Source organism: Nannospalax galili, unplaced genomic scaffold (assembly GCF_000622305.1).
Source record: "Nannospalax galili isolate Female #2095 unplaced genomic scaffold, S.galili_v1.0 scaffold528, whole genome shotgun sequence".
NCBI lineage: Eukaryota > Metazoa > Chordata > Mammalia > Rodentia > Spalacidae > Nannospalax > Nannospalax galili.
This window is the reverse complement of record NW_008359681.1, coordinates 4,151,204-4,171,859: the sequence shown is the minus strand read 5'-3', so window position 1 is coordinate 4,171,859 and position 20,656 is coordinate 4,151,204. Positions and strand designations below refer to the sequence as shown.

At 39.9% G+C, this 20,656-nt stretch overlaps 2 protein-coding genes across 10 annotated transcripts in view; one reads left to right on the top strand and one right to left on the bottom strand.

The window, feature by feature from the left end:
- Nucleotides 1-18,088, top strand: part of Cldn10 (claudin 10) — a 119,140-nt gene extending 101,052 nt beyond the window's left edge. For 2 of the 4 annotated variants that reach the window (XM_008823609.2, XM_008823608.3), the window contains exons 2-5: nt 136-297; nt 384-465; nt 14,304-14,411; nt 15,211-18,088. In XM_008823609.2, coding sequence (XP_008821831.1) covers nt 136-297; nt 384-465; nt 14,304-14,411; nt 15,211-15,334 — 476 coding nt within the window. In that variant the 3' untranslated portion in view covers nt 15,335-18,088. The remainder of the gene's footprint in view (nt 1-135; nt 298-383; nt 466-14,303; nt 14,412-15,210) is intronic. The other 2 variants (XM_008823611.2, XM_008823610.2) reach the window with 1 other exon arrangement.
- Nucleotides 18,089-18,157: 69 nt separating this feature from the next.
- The window catches only part of Dzip1 (DAZ interacting zinc finger protein 1), a 66,080-nt gene continuing 63,581 nt past the window's right edge, over nt 18,158-20,656 (bottom strand). For all 6 annotated transcript variants that reach the window (XM_029558878.1, XM_029558875.1, XM_008823613.3 and 3 more), the window contains one exon: nt 18,158-18,485. Coding sequence is in view for 5 of the 6 variants with exons in the window: in XM_029558875.1 (XP_029414735.1) it covers nt 18,406-18,485 (80 nt within the window). In the remaining variant the exon portion in view is untranslated. The remainder of the gene's footprint in view (nt 18,486-20,656) is intronic.

Here is a 20,656-nt window from a genome sequence, read left to right as displayed (position 1 = left end):
TGCCATGTGTTTTAACCATTGTGGGTTCCCCCAACCCCAACAGAACTAGCATCTCGAATGGCAATGTAAAGTGAGGATTTCTCTCTGGACAGACGCATGTTTTATGTTAACATAAATGACCTGCTCTAATTACAGGTTATATCCAGGCGTGTAGAGGACTTATGATTGCTGCTGTCAGCCTGGGATTTTTTGGTTCCATATTTGCACTCTTTGGAATGAAGTGTACCAAAGTTGGAGGCTCAGATAAAGCCAAAGCTAAAATTGCTTGCTTGGCTGGGATTGTGTTCATACTGTCAGGTAAATAGTAACTTTTTTTCTGAACAAGGTGCTTCATGATGTTAATGGTACAACACCGACCATACTGCTTTCCTGATGTTTTCTAGGACTGTGCTCAATGACGGGCTGTTCCCTGTATGCAAACAAAATCACAACCGAGTTCTTTGATCCTCTCTATATGGAGCAAAAGTAAGTGTTGCTTTTGGTGTATATTTCTAACTCCCAGGAAAAAATGATATAAATGAATGTCCTAGATTAGGAAACATGAATTTCCTAAATAGCTTTTGAAAATGAAATTTATGCAGCTGAGCATGGTGGTACATGCCTTTAATCCCAGCACTTGGGAGGCAGAGGCAGGCGGATCTCTGTGAGTTTGAGGCCAGCCTGGTCTACATAGTGAGTGAGTTCCAGGTTAGCTGGGGCTACAGGGAGACCTTGTCTCAAAAAAAAAAAAAAAAAAGAAAAGAAAATGAAAATAAAAATGAAATTTATTGGTAAGTGGTACAACAAATTTACAGGATATTTTGATCTTGATGCATAATGCGTTGTTACTTCATTAGCACGTAGTATCTTTAAATAGCTCAAGGCATAGGATTTAGAGCAATAAACTCATCTATTGTTCATCATAAAGTTGGAGGCAAATTCAGGAAGAGTGGGAGAGCTTTCAGATGGGAGGAAAGAATGCTGAGGTGTGAGAATAAAAAATTAAAAGCTTTGCCTTGACTGTTGTCATCTGCTGGATGCTAGTCTCTGGGTCTTGTAAATTTGTTCTGCCTTAACCAGCTGCACCTAACCAAACTTTATAAGGAAGCTATAGCCTGTGAGGTTTTAAAACAATGCTGCAGGGGCATGGCACTGATCCCCAGGTGTGGCTGCTCTTAATTGCAGGTGAATGCTTTGGGATTAACACATCTTTTTGTTTGTTGGTTATTATTTATAAGCTATGGACTATTGCTTTTTATAGTATCTCTAGGTTATTTTTTTGGATTGGAAAAATCCCAGGGACAACAAATTGAAAACATCCAACCATATACCAAAATACCATGTCTTCTTGAAAATAGGCTCACATACCTCTACAGGAAGTTGTGTGTGTACCTGTATGTCAATGGTGTGTTTATGTACCTGTGTATCTGTGGTATGTATATGTACCTGTATGTCTGTGGGGTATGTATGTACCTGTGTGTCTGTGGTGTGTCTGTGTACCTGTGTATCTGTGGTGTGTTTTGCTACCTGCCAGGCTGGTAATTTCCTTTCAGACTTGGAATAAGTACTATAAAAGGTTGATTATAAACCGGGTGTTAGGGGCTAGAGAGATGGCTCAGCAGTTAAGAGCGCTGACTGCTCTTGCACAGGACCCAGGTTCATTTTCCAGCACCTATATGGCAGTTAAAACTGTCTTAACTCTAGTTCCAGGGGATCCGATGCCCTCTTCTGACACTGGTGGGCATTGCAGGACACTGGTGCACTTACATACATGCAGGCAATATACTCATACACATTAAAAAACAAAAAAACCAGCAGGCGTGGGGGTGCGTGCATTAAATCCCACCAGCTGGGAGGCAGAGGCAGATCTCTGTGAGATCGAGGTCAGCCTGATCTACATGGTGAGTTCTAGGGCAGTTGGGGCTACAGGGAGACCCTGTCTCAAAAAAAGAAAGGAAGGAAGGAAGGAAAGGAAGGAAGGAAGGAAGGAAGGAAGGAAGGAAGGAAGGAAGGAAGGAAGGGTCGATTATAGACGTCAAGGAGGCTTAACTTTTTTCTAGCCCACTTAGACATCTTCAGAAAATTGATCTTCTAGTTCTTTCTTTAATATAGTTCATGATAAATAGGAAAAGCTGAAATATTGGTATTAACTGAAAGCGATGGCTAATATGTCATTCCTTACATATGCCAAGCAGAGCATTTCAAGGCTTATTATATCAAATTATTTCTCTAACACCTTTTGAAGTAGGTTCCCTTGGAACTCTTTTGAAATTGAGGGAAAAGGTCAAGTAATGTGTTGACAGGAACTTAGACTGAGCTAGTTAACTGACTGAGCCAGGATTCAAAGCAGGTGGTGAGATTCTACTTTAAAATGAGCCATTTCTGGGCTAGAGAGATGGCTCAGCAGTTAAGAGCACTGGCTGTTCTTGCAGAAGACCAGGGTTTGGTCCCCAGCACCGACATGGAGGCTAATATCCATCTGTAACTCCAGTTCCAGAGGATCTGACAACCTCTTCTGGCTTCCTCACACACACACATGGTACACTTATACAAGTATACAAGTATAGAAAACATTCATAAACATAAAAAAATAAGTAAAATCTGTAAAATGTACCATTTATAATTATATACATATCATTTTTGTGACTGGATGCTATACTTACTTTTCATTACAGAGCTTCTGTTTGTACATTTTAAAATAGCTTTCATGGGGCTGGAAAAATGGCTCAGCGGTTAAGAGCACTGACTGCTCTTGCAGAGGACCCAGGTTCGATTTCCAGCACCCAAATGGCGGCTACAGACCGTCCTTAACTCCAGTTCCAAGGGAATCCGAAGCCCTCTTCTGACCTCCGTGGCATTCATTGCACGACACAGGTGCACTCACATACATGCAGTCAATACACTTATACATATAAAATAAAAAGAATAAATTAAATATTTTTTTAAAAAATAGCTTTCATTCAGAAATTGTCTTAGGCCCAATATAACTTACATTCTCTGGTCTATGTCAGAAAAACATATCCTGATTTATAAATTTTCTCCTTTTTTTCTATTGTGTTTTGTTCTTTTGAGATAAGATCTATGTAGCCCAGACTAATCTCGAACCCATAATCCTCATGCCTCAGCCTCCTGAGGGCCAGGATTACAGGTTCAGCTTCTCCCAAGTATTTTTTTAGAAATATTTTATTTAATATTTTTATATTTATTTTATGTGTATGAGCTTTATGCCTGCATGTAAGTAAGTGCACCCATGTTGTGCAATGCCTGTGCAAGACAGAAGAAACTATCAGATCCCCTGGAACTGGAGTTACAGACCGTTGTTAGCTGCCATGCGGGTGCTGGGATTACCTGGGTGTTCTGCAAGAACAGTTGGTGTTCTTAACCGTTGAGCCATCTCTCCAGCCCTCTCCCAAGTATTTTTGGAAAATGAGATTGGCAGAGATGTACATGATACCAAACAAAGAGATGAAAACTGGGACTTTATTTCTGAAGACCAGAACCATTTTCATGGTATTTAAATGAAATATTAAAACTAAATGTTATATTTCTATTTCAGGGTTTATATCATAAATATGCAATACAACTATAATTCTCATGGGTTATTTTATCAAACACATTGCTAATGCTTCTGGATTCTCGTTTATGCCACTGTGTTTCTTTTTCCAAGAGTTGTTAAGGATGCCTTTGTCTGCATCTTAGAAGTTATTTGAGTCTAGGCATGGTGGCTCATGCCTGGAATCCCAGCACTGGGGAAGCTGAGGCATGGGTAAGGCCAGCCTGGGCTACACCATGAAACACTGTCTCAAACAACATCAGCAACAAAAATGATCATTTGAATCCCCTCTCAAATGGTCAAGGCACAAAAACTTAAGCCTGTCTTTGTAGGGGTACTTCCTGTGTTTGCTGTCTGCTCAGTGACTGACTTCAACTTGGAGTTCTTCAGTCTCCTATCATTTTTTTTTTTTTTTTTGTCGTTTTGAGACAGGGTCTCCCTGTGGCCCTAGCTGGCCTGGAACTCACTATGTAGATCAGGCTGGCCTCTAACACACAGAGATCCACCTATCTCTGCCCCTCAAGTGCTGGAATTAAAGGCGTGTGCTACCACGCCCAGCTTTCCTATCAGAATTTGAGTCAATGTGGTTCAGTAAATCATATACTATAAGAAATCTTTCTCATTTCTACATTGAACTATCCTATTCCATTTTGTTGGCATCTCAGCATGCCTTTGTCTGGCTCTGCCTTCTTGCGTTCTCATCTGTAAAATGGGAATGATAACAGCATCCCCTTCATAGAGTTGCTGGGCGAGTCACAAAAGTCTATGCATGAATTGTTGGTCTCTGTGTGCCTGTGTATTTGCTCTTACTGTATTACGTTATCCATTGTTCAGTGCACTATGTAGAGCTTGTTTGGTTTTCAAATAGGGTCTCACTACATCAGGCTAGCCATGAATTTACACCTTCTTGCCTCAGCCTCCCGAGTGTTAAGATTACAGGTGTGTGCTGCCATGCCCAGTTTTGTCCCCTCTTTATAGATATATTTATTAGCTCTTTTATGCAATGGCCATTAACTCCAATTCCAGGGGATCCGACAGCCTCTTCTCTCCTCCACCGGCATTGCACGACACAGGTGTACTTATCTACATGCAGGCAATACATGCATACACATAAAATAAAAATAATAAATAAAATATTTTTTAAGTCAACAAAATGATTATCAAGATTTCATCTGTTGTTTCTTTTTTAAAAAATATTTTATTATTTTTATTTTATGTGTATGAGTGTATTGCCTCCATGTATGTGAGTGCACCTGTGTTGTGCAATGCCTCAGAGATCAGAAGAGGGCTTCGGATTCCCCTGGAACTGGAGTTAAGGACAGTTCGTAACTGCCATGTGGGTGCTGGGAATTGAACCCAGGTCCTCTGCAAGAGCAGTCAGTGCTCTTAACCACTGAGCCATCCCTCCAGCCCCTCATCTGTTGTTTCTTATCACCACATTCTCAGAGAAGCAAGGGGGATAGAGATTTTGAAAACCAATAAGTTACAAATTAGTTCCCAACATAGAATTAAATTGGTTTCATAGATCTTGAAAAGTATTTTCTAGAATTTAATAATTGGTGTCTGATTTCTAAGTTCATTGGTGCTTGAACTTAAAGCAGAATGTGTGTGCAAGTCACAGCCAATCGTTCCTCCAACCCCAAGTGAGCAGATATGTGGAGAATGCAGCCATAGGAAGGTTCCAGCTATTTCTTTGGTGCCTTACTAGACTGGCACAAGAATTAAGTAACTTCAGAATGCATTTCAACTTTTTGTCTAGCACAGTGCCTGAAGGTGACATTGGTACTGCAGAGGGGGCTCCTTTCAGGATTGTGGTCCTTTCTGCTGTCTTAGCAGTCTGTGGGGGCAAAATAGTCAGAGGTGTATCATGCTCCTCTGCATTAATGACATCATTACTCTATAAATAGCTATTGCCAAAGGTCTTTTCCCCCTGTGACGCTAGAAGGTGTACGTATTTGGTCCTTGGGCAGACATTGGGAGAAGCTGTTTGCCACAGGCTCTGCTTGGAATTACACCAAATAAAAGAAACTGGAAAACAGTTCAGGACTCAGAGCATGGTTTCCTCTTATTGGCCTGCAGGTGCTGTTGACTTTCATAAGACTTCTTTACTGTGTTAGTTAGACCTTCACAGATCTCCACATCCCTGTGTTACGTACACCTTGACTGCCAAAGTTAGGAAAGCACACCTAAGTCTATCAGCAAATTCCTACTTAAGTGCAAAGAATCCAGTAGGATATTTGCTTATGAGAAAAACAAGAGCCCTTCTACGGTAGAGGTGGGCTTGAGAGGCTAACAGGAACACGGTTGTGTGGTATGCTTTGTGGCTATTTATTCTAAACCTTTCTTTCCCCACCATATGTGTGAGAAAAAAAATCTCTTCAGTTACATTTGACAGAGTCACAGCACTTAAACAGCTTCTGGTGTTCATGTTTTGCTACTTTCCCCTTTTCATCTCTGCTTTTTCGTCCAGATGACTGTTCTCTGATGGCTCCAGCAAGGGCTTTTTCAGAGCCTTGAAAACTATTTCTCTACTCTTTCCTTTAGGCTGTTTCAAACCAACTTCCTCCTTTTTATTAAAATGAAACCTAACAAATCCAAAAAAGAAATAAATAAATCCACCCTCCTACCAGCTTATGGTAATAAGCACCCCACAGTGAGCTTCGCATCCCACGTGATAACATTATTCTGATTGTCGCTTTGTTGTCCAAACCACTAACTTCCTGAGTGTTTTGGTTTATTTTCTCAAATAAACTATTCCAAGTCACAATTGATTGACAGAAAGAAACTGCTTTTCAAATCAAGCAAAGTTATAGCCTTTGACCAATTACCCATTTAAAGAAATAGAACACGATGGTTTGAGACCCACTCTCTGTGAGATGTGTCCTTTCATGCTTTGCTTCAGAATCTCATGTTTGGGTGCTAGCCTCAGGCTTTTCTGTTTTCAGACTAGCTGTGGAATAGTCTTCATTCCTAGCATGCTTGATTTGATACTTTAGGATTTTAACTGTACTTAGGTAAAATCTTTTTGCTATTGTGGTGATTTAGTAGTTAGAAATAATGCTTGGTAGGATAGGGGTCACTCAGTGTTAGATCCTGTACTCAGCATGGAGGAGGCCTGTTTTCAATGCCTAGCATGGGGTGTACATGCAGGCGAAGAAAGAGAGAGAGAGAAAGAGAGAGAGAGAAGAAAGGAGACAAGATACTTTCAGATAAATTCTCTCATTATGGTTGTCTGTCAAATTAAACAAGAAATAGATTTCTAGATCAAACAAATTTTCCTGGGTGAAGTTGAAAAGAATACCAACCTTACAGGTTGAACAGGTGACCCTGCCAAGTGCCTCTCTTCTGTCCTCATTATCATATACTGCCTTGTGCATGCATGTTTAAGATTACTCTGACCATGAGATTATTTGGAGACTGAGTTGCTGTTGATTAAGAGGTCTAGATTCTTGGGTAGGAGATCCTATGCAAAGTGGTAAATACTTACTAGGATTCTCCCAAAGCGTCTGTTTGGCTACAGGCTGAGACAGCAAGTGCTTGCCAACTCTATTTTGTTTTTACTGACTGGTACATGGAATAATTGTCTCTGTCATTTTACCCTGAGCTCTGGCAATTCAGCTCTTACCCCTTCATATGCTGGCTCATGCCTGCTCATTCTTCATAATTTTCCTCCCAGGAGAGGTACCCCTTTGGAGGGTTCACTTTGTGTTTTGTGTTCACATTATAATCTTACTGGTAGTTAATACTTGCCAGACTGCACTATAATATTACTGGTAGTTAGCACTTGCTGGCTTATTTGTCTCCCAGCCCAGACAAGAAAGCATCAAAAGGTAGAGATTACATGCTTTATTTGAGCTTCCCAGCAAATCCGTGCTGCAGGACATTGACATCAAGGATGGTTAAGTCAGCAGTGATGGGACTGTTTGTGTCTCTCCTCTGATGGACAGCATGCTTGTGGGCATAAGGGATGAGGAGAGGAGGCAGCATAGCACTTTGTTTAAGGATAAGTATCCTGGATCCAGGCTGCCTGAAGGACACTTAGCTCTGCTGCTTACTAGCTGTACAATTTTGAAGTTTCTTGTTATCTGTAGAATGAGGATAAGAGATTGTGCTGATTAGGTTAGATGGTATAGTTTAACTATTTAAAGCCTTATCTAATAGTACATAGTAAACACTATAAAAATAGTAGCTCTTGTTTTGAAGGGCAGTGGTCCTTACACATATCACATAGCACAACATTACCTTATATAGTCTATTGAGATTAGTAATAGAGAAATGTTTGCTGGAATACTAGAGACCTGATAAAAGGGATAATTGTTTAATGACACATGGTTCTCAAGTAGAAGGAAGGTTCGAAAGGGATTTAGTGTGAAATCACTAAAAAGAACTCCAAGTAACACTTTTTTTTTTTTTTTTGGTCTCTTAATTCTGGTCACCTGCATCACGGCACTGACTAGAGGTAACAATTGGAAACTGTCAAGTAGATAGATACTCCTGAGGCTCTTCTTAGCAGAATTTATTCTACAGAAGTTTCCCCAAATACCTGATTTGAGTTTCAAATGTTTTCGGGCATGCTGTTGAAGATTCTGAATAAATGCAAGAAGCACTTTAATTGGTCTGTGTATGCTGCAGGCCTACCTGCACGTTTACTTCAGCACAAAGGGATGTGTAGAACCACATCCACATAGGTGTGTTATCCAGGCTTAGGCATACAAGCTCTACCCTGAAGGGTCTCAGGGCAGTATGTTCAATTAGGAATTGTCTATCTTAAAGGATGGCCCTGTCTTCACCACCAAATTATTCAGACTTCAGAGTTTGCCAATATTCAAGTCACTGAAACTTCCCTAAGCACCGTGACTCAGCACATCATTCTTACTTCAGATCAAGGCCAGGAAAGCCCTCAATTATCCACACTGATGGAGGAGATCAATGGTACTGATGTTGCCAAGTAATGGATTTGGTTTTGAACCGAATAGTGTAACTCTGGGGACATAATTTCTATTAAATTCTAATTTAGCTTGGCTAACATGGCATTTAGTTATATCGTGGATGGTTTCTAAATTTCCATGAGTAGCTGGCAAGGTTTAAAATTCCTGTGAAGGCTGGGCGTGGTGGTGCACGCCTTTAATTTTAGCCCCTGGGAGGCAGAGGCAGGTGGATCTCTGTGAGTTCAAGGCCAGCCTGGTCTACATAGTGAGTTCCAGGACAGCTGGACTACAGGGAGACCCTGTCTCAAAAAAATGCCAAAAAAAATTGAAAAAAAAATTCCTGTGAAGATACTGATTGATCACCTGGTGCAGTGTGAGCCAGGCAAGCACCCTGAAAGAGGTCAATAGTGAGGGTCTAGAGTATGATCTTGACCCTGAGTGCTTTGGGATCTTAGATTCATTCAGTTGCCTCATCTGGATAGCAGAGGTGTACGATGTTAGGAAGATTAAAGAAAATAACATCCTGGGAAAATTGTGGCCAAAAGGCCATCAAATTTCCATAAAACAGGAGGAATAAAAATAGTAAATAGTTGATTAGTTTTGCATCAAATTGTAAACTTGCTTCCACATTCTTGATTGCTTGTTTCTTGAATTTACCCTTGAATAATTTGTAATATTTATCTACTTCCTTAATTAATTAATGAGTTAAATAAAATCTTTACAACAGGGTTATCTTTGAAAAAAAAATAAAGAGGTAAGAGCATTTACAATAGTGGCACATAGTAGGAAATCAATACGTGGTTCTTGCCATTAACACATAGTATATAAAATTCTGAATCACCCTAGTAGTAAATCATGATATGCTGAAAGATAATGAAAACATGTTTACCTGTTATCTATAATTGACAATTGGTACCAAAAACAGAACATAAGTGTTTAAGTTTTATTTTGGTTTCTCAAATTTGAGAATTCCCATGAAGATCCCATGACACATAGAATTAAACATTTCCTATTCTGTTTTCTATGTGTTTGGGAGGCCCCTGCCACTGCTTTCTAAGTGTTGCGTGATGCTCTAGGTGGGAAGTCTTGCACTTGTCAGGCAGTAACGCTTCTCAGGCAGTGGTAGAGAACTGTTAGTAGAACAGTGGGGACCTCAGAGAAAGGAGGTGGGCTATGGCAACCACAGGATGGGCAGACTCTAAACAGCCCACTCTGAACAGCAACTGGGACCCCAAAGGGATGCATACAGTACTCAGGGATTGTATATTTATAATCACTATATAATACTTCTGCCCTAGTTAGCTTTCTATTGCTGTGACAAAGCACTCTGACCAAAACCAAGTTGGGGAGGAAAGGGTTCATTTGGCTTCCATGTCCGGATCACAGTCTATTTTTGAGGAAAGCCAAAGCAGGAACTCAAGGCAAGGACCTGGAGGCAAGAGTTGAAGCATGGACTATGGAAGAATGCTGCTTACTGGCTTGCTCCTTTGGCCTGTGCTCAGCCTTTCTTTCTTTTTTTTTTTTTTTAATTTTATTTATTATTTTTATTTTATGTGTATGCATGTATTGCCTGCATGTAGGTAAGTGCACCCATGTCGTGCAATGCCCATGGAGGTCAGAAGAGGCTGTCGGATCCCCTGGGACTGGAGTTAGGACAGTTGTTAGCTGCCATGTGGGTGCTGGGATTCAAACCCGGGTCTTCTGCAAGAACGGCTAGTGCTCTTAACCACCAAGCCATCTCTCCAGCCCCACAGCCTACTTTCTTATACAACTCAGCACCACCTGCCCAGGGGTGGCACTACCCATGGTGGACTGACCCCTCCCACATCACTCAACAATCAAGAAAATGCCTCACAGATGGGCCCACAGATCAGTAAATTCCCCAATTCAGGTTCCCTCTTCCCAGGTGTGTCAAGTTGACAACTGAAGCTATCCATCATAACTTATATAAAACCCATTCTTGCAGTTATGTCTGTGCATTTAAGTGTTTATATTAGACAGTGAAGTTTGAAAGGCTGGCTTACCAATGGGGTTCAGTTCCGAAGTATTCATGTGGATAACATATAACTGTACTCTCCAGACTTTAAACATTTTTCCCCCAGAATATATTCGTAAATGCCATACTTATTCTGGTTATTGCCACTCTTTCCTATTTTTATTTTTTTCTGTTGCCACTTTTGATTAAAATGAGAGTAATGTGTTTGAGAAAGGCCTGTGACCTTCATTAAGGTCACCTCAGTTTTTGTTATATCAGTTTTTGCTTTATTTTTAGAGGGGCTGCCCAACATTCCCTGATTTTAATGACTACCCTCACCTCTTCTAATGTTGGGTGAAAAGACAGCCCAAGGGCATTCTGAAAGAATTCCACACCCTACATAAAACTCTGGAGCCAGTGAGAACTTAATGAGCCAGAGAGGGAGAAAAATCTTTCTTTTTTGAAATGGGAACTAAGAGTAGGTTTCATTGATTGGGTTTTGAAATATATTAATAAAATTATTTACTTAGCACAGATATGCATAAAAGGAAGAGAGCTAGAGCAGCAGCAGTTAAGATCTCAGGGTTTGGAATCCCATAAGGCTTTAAATCTTTGTTCTACCATTTACTTAGCTGAAACATGGGACAAGTAATTTAATCTCCCCAAGTCTCAATTTCCTCATTTCCAAATGGGGAAATTTATAGCAATCTCTCACAATTGTCACAAAGATTGTATGGCAATGTAAAAACAACAAATCTTAGCCAGCCCACACGGAAACCCTAACAGTGAGCTCACAGCAGTGTAGCTATTGTTACCATGGACATTTACTTGAACCACATCTATACATACTTGGGAGAACCAAAGTCAGATTTGTTTGCAGAGATATGCTCTTCCAATTCTATTGTTAGATTCCATCAAGCTGTTCTGTAATTATTTGCTCTGTGTCTGACTGGTCCTACCAACTGAGGTTTGTGGGAAGAGGGCTCCCAGGGCGTTCTGGGCATTCTATGGCTGTTCTCTTGTCCATAGTGAACATGATCAGCGCAGTATTTGGTATGACGTATCTGTGGAATTGACAAGGGGAGGCCATGGGTGGCAAATCAAGTCAGAAATGGGGATTTGGGTGCAAGGAAGACAGAAGAAGGTGGAAATAAGTGGTCCTCAAGCCCTTTGGTTAGGGTGGTTGTGCAGGTTATATGGCCAAACTATGATGGAAGCACGAAACATGTTGAATTACAGTCACCATAGTGCTCTAGCCCTCTCATGAAATGAAGCCCATGAGCAATAGTCTGTATATCGCTTGACACAATCAGGATTTGGAGAATAGCTTTAGCTGATACTTAAGAGTGTGTTTTAATACCTTGGAGTTTTCTGGTTTATTTGGAGGCCAATTTTAAAGTGATTAATCTGTATAGATACGGCACTGATGTTGCTAAGTAATGGATTTGGTTTTGAACTGAATGATGTAACTGTGGGGATATGAGATATTTCTATTAAATTTTAATTTATCTTAGCTAACATGACAGGTACAATGTAAAACTAGAGAAGTAAATTTGTTCCCCAACCCTGGTTTACTAAAGTCACATTCACCAACACAAATGCATTAAAACTATATAGGGGCAACTTCTGATGAGTACTGCCACCCAGATACTCTATAAGCAATGTTTTTATCTGTAAACCACGTTCTCTCCTCACTCTGGCAGGCACAGGTCTGTGTGGAGTTGAGTGTATTTATTCTTTCAGAATAAGGAAGAAACTGTGCTGACGGGAACAAAGAGTCCACACTGTGAGTGGGAAAGCTGGCTTAGGGCCAAGAGGATATTGCTGACAAAAGACCTGCAGCAGATAATCTGAAATTTGGATAATCTTCCTGAGGTGTTGAAATCAGCTTCATGGCATTACCAAAAGTCAAGAAAGATTTCCAGGCAGAAGCGAGGGGGACATGCCCTGCAAACAAACTGTAGTGAACATCATATTATTCCCTTTCTCAATGCTGCCTTTCAAACATACAAGTCAGTGTTTGCCAGATGACACATACCAATATGTATGAACTAAAGTCACTGTTGAGTAAGGCTGTGACACGTATCTCTCAAGAGAATGAAGAAAAAGTCTCAGAGAAAGAACCAATTACAAAAGCCATCATATCAGAACTGTTTTTAAAAAAAGCCAGGGTATTGTAGGGTCTCTAAAGTCAACCATAGTACCTGGTATTGGCATCCTTTTAGTGATGCTCGCTATTTGAATGAAAAAAAGATCTCAAGATTATTGAAGATGTATTTCCAATGAGCAATACTAAGACCTAGTTCAAAGAGTTAACCTCCAGGGGGGAAATGCAGAGAAAACCAGAAAGTACAAGGAGGTTTTGTGACGTTGGTCTGTGCAAATGTCCTCCAGGTAGAAAGGTTGTGGTGAGTTGGTGCCTTTCTATGTGCTGCCGGAGGATGAGGTTAGAACAGTCTAAAGCTAGTTCATTCCAGGACTCCGGGTGTTTAAAGAGATCTTGGTATAGCATAGCTCTGGGTCTTTTTTTTTTTTTGTGGTCTTTTCTGAGACAGGGTCTCCCTGTAGCCCCAGCTGACCTGGAGCTTGCTATGTAGACCAGGCTGGACTTGAACTCAGAGATCTGCCTGCCTCTGCCTACTGAGTGCTGGGACTAAAGGCTTGTGCCACCACACCCGGCTAGCTCTCGGACTTTTATGAATACAGTAAGAATGAATGTAAGAGGGGAGCTGACTGGAAATCTGGGACATGCAAATTTTTAAATGCATGATGTTCCTAAGTTTCATTTCTAAGGAAATTCCCAGCTGGATATTCCTGATCTGGTCAGCTCTTTTCTTTCCTGGTCCATGTATTTCACTCCTTGGCCCTCTTTTGATGTGTGTGTGTTACATACCTATGCAGACTTAAAGTTGTCTTCTTTATTTATATCAATTTTGTGTCTCTGTTCTTGCCACATGGGAACTCTTGAAGGAATTTTTGGGCTTCCAGAGCCAGATCAAGTGATGACCCCATGTGTTTTGTTACACTGAAAAGCACCATTTGAGATTTTTGTGGCCTTGCAATCGAGGTCTAGGGAACAAAATTAAGACCTCAAAAAGCATCCAATTCCATAGGAAGAGGGCAAGGAAGACATGAGAACACTCAGCCCCTGAGGTTTTACTATCCTCTTCTTATTCCTTCTTTGGGTGGCTCTTCCTCACTTGAAAGTATTTCCTCCAGCTGTCTGTCACAAGTGACTTCACTTTTTGTTCCAAGGTGCATAATTTCTGCCTTCAAATTGTCACTTCTCCACCCAGGGAAGAACTGTCTCATTCACCTTTGCATTGGCTTTGGCCATCTAGGGAGTCCTGTGGCCTGCCATTGAGAAGCTTGGTCACTGGTAACTTCTAAGTCAATCTCCCTACTAGACAGCAGTGATAAGACAACAACTATTTCTATCCCTGACCCTCCATGCATAGACACGATGCACTTTCATTTGCACACAGCAGGGACTTGGCTGACATGAAAGTGAAGGCAGCCTTCCCTTTCCTAACAACAGCGTGCTTCAATAATTTACCTGGTGAAACAAAATAAATAAATGGACAGTTTGGGAAAGTGAAGGCAGAGAACGGAGGAAGGGTGTCCATGAGTCAAGTGACCCAATCTTTGACCTCGCCTGGCCATGCTCATTTCCTGTCAAGAAGCTGGAGGAGTTAAAACCATCTCAAGAGAAGTTTAAAGTAGTCTATAGACACAAACATGTTACTACTTCCTTTACAAGCTTATGGCAAAAAGTGTGAACATTTAGTAGGTGCTGGCCTGCAGGGTTAGATATTGCCTAACCCCCAAGTAAGTAGGCTGTAATACTTTTGTAATTATTTTCCCACAGGTATGAGTTAGGAGCTGCCTTGTTCATTGGATGGGCAGGAGCCTCACTCTGTATAATTGGTGGTGTCATATTTTGCTTTTCAATATCTGACAACAACAAAACACCCAGGTAGGAAAAAGAGACAAAACGACCTGTTAAAATGTGCTATACTACCCTGGTGGGTCAATCACGCTCCAGGGGGTGGACCCCACTCTGTTTTTTGTTGTTGCTATTGTTTTGTTTTTGACGAAGATACAATGTTGGGGAGGTAGAAAGGTGGGAGAGGATCTAAGAGGAGATGGGGAGGGTTAAATATGATCAAAATACATTTGATAAAATTCTCAATTAATAAAAATATTTTTAAAGTGTTATACTATTCTAAATCATTACATTTTGGGGGGGGCAAGTTGCACTAGAACATGCTATTCTTAGAAATTAAAAATATATATAACAATTGAAAAAGGTTAAGAGTAGAATTAGTTTTCTTCTGTTTTTTAAGATTTCATCATATTCCAAAGCTGTTTCTGTAACCAGGAGTTAACCAGTCTAAACATGAAGGCCTGTTCTTCCCATTGACTTTATCACAATTGTCACATAGGCAGGAACTGTTGATCAACGTCACTCCTAAGCTATCTAGAGTCCAGGAAGATGCATTTTAAAAAACAGTTTTAAAAACAAAAATAGTTTTGGAAAAAGAGTAACTAAGAAATAAGTAAGTCATGAGTTTTTTCTGCAGAGATTGTTTGTCACTCAGGCCACTCAGAAACACTGAACTCTTTCTCAAGAACAGAAGAGGGACAAGAACTAATGAGAGGAAGTCTCAAGACCTAGCTACTGACAGAAATGAGCTGAAGTGGTTTTGTACAGTTTTTTTTTTTTTTGCCCTGAATGTGAAACAGAACCAACCCAATTATGTTTTACCTTTCAGAATGGGCTACACATACAATGGACCCACATCTGTCATGTCTTCTCGGACCAAGTATCATGGCGGAGAAGGAGACTTTAAAACCACAAACCCTTCCAAACAGTTTGATAAAAATGCTTATGTCTGAAAGAGCTCTCCTGGAAAGCTGTGTCTTGAGTCTGTTATAAAAGCGAACTGTTCACAAAATGATCCTGTCAAGGCCCTCCTATAATTAACACTTAAACTGTTTTTAAAATATGAATTTGAAGAATCTGTTGATTAGATGGATATAAATGTTCTTACAGTTATGTACTAATCATTTTGTTGTGGTTTTCTATAAGAGAAATAAACAGGCTATTTACATTTTATACACTTAGAGAACAGATAAAGCATTTAATACCAAAGATTCAAGAAGTATTGGGAAGACAGCCTTTTTGTATGTTGAGGCCTTCCCTCATTTCATTCATGTGAAACAGAAGTGTATAAGGAATGGTGTCTTGTAAAGTGTGGGCAGAGCTGGAGACTATTCCTCATAAGGTATCCAAGTTAAATAGACATGCTATTGTCTACTGTGTAGAGTTGATGTCTAGATCCTTACACCCATTTGTCAGGACTGTCATTCATTATGATGGCTCAAGGAAGGGCTAACAAGGTCAACATGTCATTGCTCTTCATGTGGCACACAAACCATGTAGGCTTGTCTTACACAGAAAGCACATTAGCATCAGCTGAGCTGGGCATTGGTGGTGGTTGACTCTGAAGACATTCAGCAGTTCTGGGGCCTATGTGGTGCCTGCCTCTCAGAACTAGTGAGCTCATTTCTAGTGTGTCTCGTAGGTCCTCCATAGGTACTAACTGGGTAACTAAGAGAATGGCCATTTTTCAAGACATGAAAGTTGTTCTAGGGGTTTCTGAACAAAAATATGGATTTATTCCTCAAGTCAGCCCTGCATATCACATGCTTATGAAGGCAGTAATTCTCTTCATTGCCACACAGTTTATGTGCACTGACACATTCATCCTTACCATCATCATATATGGCATAAACTTTTGTTAACCTACATTAACAGAGCAGAAAAGGAGAAGAGAGAATTGAAGTAATAAGTCTAGTCCTAAATGAGCCAGGACTTAAGCTGGGATGGTGTAAGGTCAAATATCCAGTTTCAAGCTATGGGTAAGAATAGGTGCTGTGTTATCTTATGAAATGTCAGGAATGAATCACCACATGGGTGATTACATGACTTTCTTGAAGGGTGAACCACTGGAAAGGAAAAATCACATTGTTTGGAGGTGCTTAATGGAAAGAAAATGAAATGATATGTTTTTAAAAATAAAATTAAAATAAAAAATTTCATACCATGTTAATACTTGAAATATCTTTTTCTTAAATGTGAGTTAGGTACTATAGACCATTGTGGGAACAGTGTTGTGTGAACATAAGTTTAAAACAATGTTTTTCTTTAACTGAATTAGTAAAGATAGCAATTAGATTACTGAATGTAGAGAGATGAGGAGATGAAAGTGCAGACATGTCAGCTGGGCACCATGGAAGGGCAATTTAAGGTCATGGGCCAAAGAAAAGAATAAATCAGAGAGTAGAAATAGAGATTAAACTAACAGATAAGGGATTTGGTTTTGTGCCTTAGATATACCAACTTCGTTCAAATACTGGGTATGGTGCAAAGGTTAGTAAATGCCTCCTCAGCCTCAGAAATAAAAACGTGGCAGACACAGAACCTGGAACAGACTGCTTTAAAGCTAACTCTTGTCACGTTCTAGTGTTGTGGCCTTTGGCAAGTGACTTCCTAACTCTCGATTTTTGAACATCTCCAAGATTGTAGGAATGAGCACATCTCAAAGTTTTAATGGAACGAAGGGAGAATATATGTTCAAAACAGAAGCAAAACCAAGTGGCGCGGTACCTGTCAAGGAAACGGGTGGAAAAGCAAAGTGAACCCTTTCACACATGTGTTTCTGTAGGTTGCTTATCTCTCAATACATCACAGTCTTACTAAAGCTTTTAGAAGCAATACATAACAAGGGAGTCTTTTTTACATACCCTGGCTCTTGTGGGAAGCCCAAAGAATTTATTGAAGGTTTGGAACAGGCACTCATAAGTTTGAGGTTGGTAGCCACAGAGACTTATAGCAAAGTCAGAATGTTATATGGCACAACTCAGTGTTAAATGCCTTCATAAATTTAGCTCAGAAGTCATCTCTAATAATCAGTCACAGTCACATGGTGTAATGGAGGACTTTACTGGCAAGGCAGACAGAGACCCGAACTTAACAAACCATCTAGTTTTTGTTACTATTTTAAAAAATAGAGTACCGATAGTACCACAAATTATAAAAAATATTTTTAAAAAAGGAAAAAAGAATTTAAAAGAAGAAAAAACTCATTTATATATAAACCTTCTGATCTTTACGAAGATCAGAAGGGAATATATATATTTGTTCTGAGGTATTTTATAATATGGGCTGGGTATTAAAAAACAGCATACACATATGATTCAGTAATGACTCATGTTTTTCCTAGTGATAATCTGATAAAAAGTAATTGCCATTTAGAACAGCTGCACATCATTCATAAAATATCCAAGATAAAGGTGACACCACAGAAAATAATCAGTTAAATGCAATATGCTTACAGGGCTTCAAAGCTGAGTAGGATTAAAGGTATGTTAAGAAAATGTTTTAGCATGGGCCTAGCTAATTGTTACTATTCTTGACTTATTTCTACATGAAAAATAACTAGCTTAACTCTTGAAATTTCAGACTTCACTAATTCAATTTTAACAAGACAACAATTTTATAACATGAGCATGTCCGATGTGACAGTATATATACATACACACATACATGCTCTAATAATTCAAACCAAAGTCTGCTATAGGTAAAAATGGAATCTCAACTCCATATTCGCTTGCATTTTCCTTTAAAGTATTATGTATCAAACTTTTTTTTACTGGAAAAAATACTTTTTATGACTTCAGTGACATCTTGCTTTTATACAGCAGAGGTCGAATACCTTATATGCTTTAAAATACTGCTGACAGTTTGTTTCTAGTACTGTTAAGTGTCATTAAAGACACCCTTGTTCTGCATGGGCTTCCTTGTTACTGTGGGAAACACTAAGGCAGGAGCATTAGAATCATATAGGCTGTTAACTGCAGTGCTGCTGGCTTCTCAAACAATTTTCCAATATATGGAGCTGTAGTCATACATCCAAGAAGTCACTCCAGTCCGTCATAGTTACTAAGCTGCTTTTCAATGTGCTGGATTCATTTTCATGAAGCCCTGAGGAGGGAGAGGGAGAAAGAGAAGGACCCCATGGTTAAACTAGCACATACTCAAGTCTGTGATATCAGGTGGTCTTTTCTCACTCAGTGTCAGAATCTGTTCAGGAAACCTTGCCCCCAGCCCCCACAGGCTTTGGAGAAGGCTGTTAGAAAATTTATCCTTGAGTTGGCCTGTGAGCATCTCCTCTGCAGCCTATAAACTCCTGGGCAGCAGGGCCTATGTCCTGCTTCTCCTGAGCATTCAGCACAGGGCTTTGATGCTGAAGGTACTTAGCACCTTTGTGTTATGTTATTAACTCTAGATGAATGGAAGTTGTGAAAGAAATGAAAATAAAATCCAACACATCAATGCAAATCTCTAGTGTAACACTTAGAGGGTAAGTGTCAAAACCAGATTTTATGGGGTAGATAAAATTAAACTTGAAATTAATTTTAAAAAGTCATGATTCTGGGGGCTGGAGAGATGGCTCAGCAGGTAAGAACACTGACTGTTCTTGCAGAAGACCCAGCATCCACATTGCAGCTAACAACTGTCCATAACTCCAGTTCCAGGGAATCTGACAGTCTCTTCTGTTCTCCGTGGGCATTGCATGACACGGGTGTACTTAACCTACATGCAGGCAGTACACGCATACACATTAAAAAAAAGTCATGATTCTGAGGTATGGAAATAGTATAGTATAGAGAACTTGACTCCAGTTTGAATCTAGAAACATGTTCTCAGAGGAGCAAAGGGTCCTGGCATTTAAGCTCCCTCTCAGCCCTGCTCATTATGAGGCACTGTGACTCAAGCCCAGCCTTAATTTTTCAGCAACTGCAGCTGATTCTTAGACAGCACAGATGATAATGAACCCTAAACCCCTCTGTCTTGGCAGAATATCAGTAGCTAATGCCTGAGGTTGTCAAATCAAGGGGCTGGTCTAAGTTCATTATTAAGAGGCATGGGGGGCTCACCAGGTACTAAATTAAAGATGGTGAAATACGGAGGAGCCCTTCTGCATACCATGGCTTTCACGTGTGTGAGGATTACTTTGATTAAAAAAATATAAATTATGGGGCTGGAGAGTTGGTTTAGTGGTTAAGAGCACTGACTACTCTTGCAGAGGACCTGGGTTTGATTCCCAGCATCCACATGGAGACTATGAATTGTCCTTAACTCCAGTTCCAGGGGAATCCAAAGCCCTCTTCTGACCTCTGCAGCATTGCATGACATGGCTGCACTCACATACATGCAGGCAATACATTAGTACACATAAAATAAAAATAATAAAATATTTTTAAAAATTATATAAATTATAGCCAGGCGCAGGAGCACCTATAATCTCAGCACTTGGGATGTTTAGGCAGGAGGATCACAAATTCAAGGCCAGCCTTGGGCTATATAGTGACATAGTTTAGACCCTGTTTCAAAAAAACCAAACAAACAAAATAAATGAAATATGTATACTATGATTTTCTAATAAAATTAAATCTATTGCGTTATATTACTAGGTTTATCCAGGCTCTCTACTAGGTGAATGGGAAGCATTCTAACTAATGTTTTCATTTGTGATTAATTCCACAGACTGCAATACTACAAGAAAAAATTTCTCCTGGAAGAAAGTCAAGAAAAATATTTAATAGGAAATAGAGGAGTACAGAAAGAATGGCCTTTATTCAGGTATAAGATCAGAAATCCTAATTTCAATGGGGCATCTTTATAATGAGACCATTTGTATGGACATTCTGAAAAATAATGCTAAAATGTTTAATGAAATTAAAGACATAAAATGAATTGTAAAAATATGCAGGTAAGCAGGCTATATTCAGACATTAAATAACATAAAGCATCAAGATCTTCATTATAACCACAGTATTATTTAGTTTTGTCTTTGCTAAGTGCTCTCCCACTGAGCTACAACTCTAGTCCCCAACAGTGTTTTGATCTGCTGATATATTAGTGTAACTAAGTAGATATTTATAAAGGTGAAACACAATTTGGGGCTGGAGAGAGATCAGTTGGGAAAGTGCTTGCTGAGCAAGCACGAGGACCTGAGTTTGATCTCTAGAACCCAAACATGAGTGGTGGCACACGTGTGATCCCAGCACTAGGGAAGTGGAGATAGGAAGGTCCCTGAGGCTCTCTCTGCCAGTTTACCAGGTCAATGAAGGATACCATCTCAGAAACCA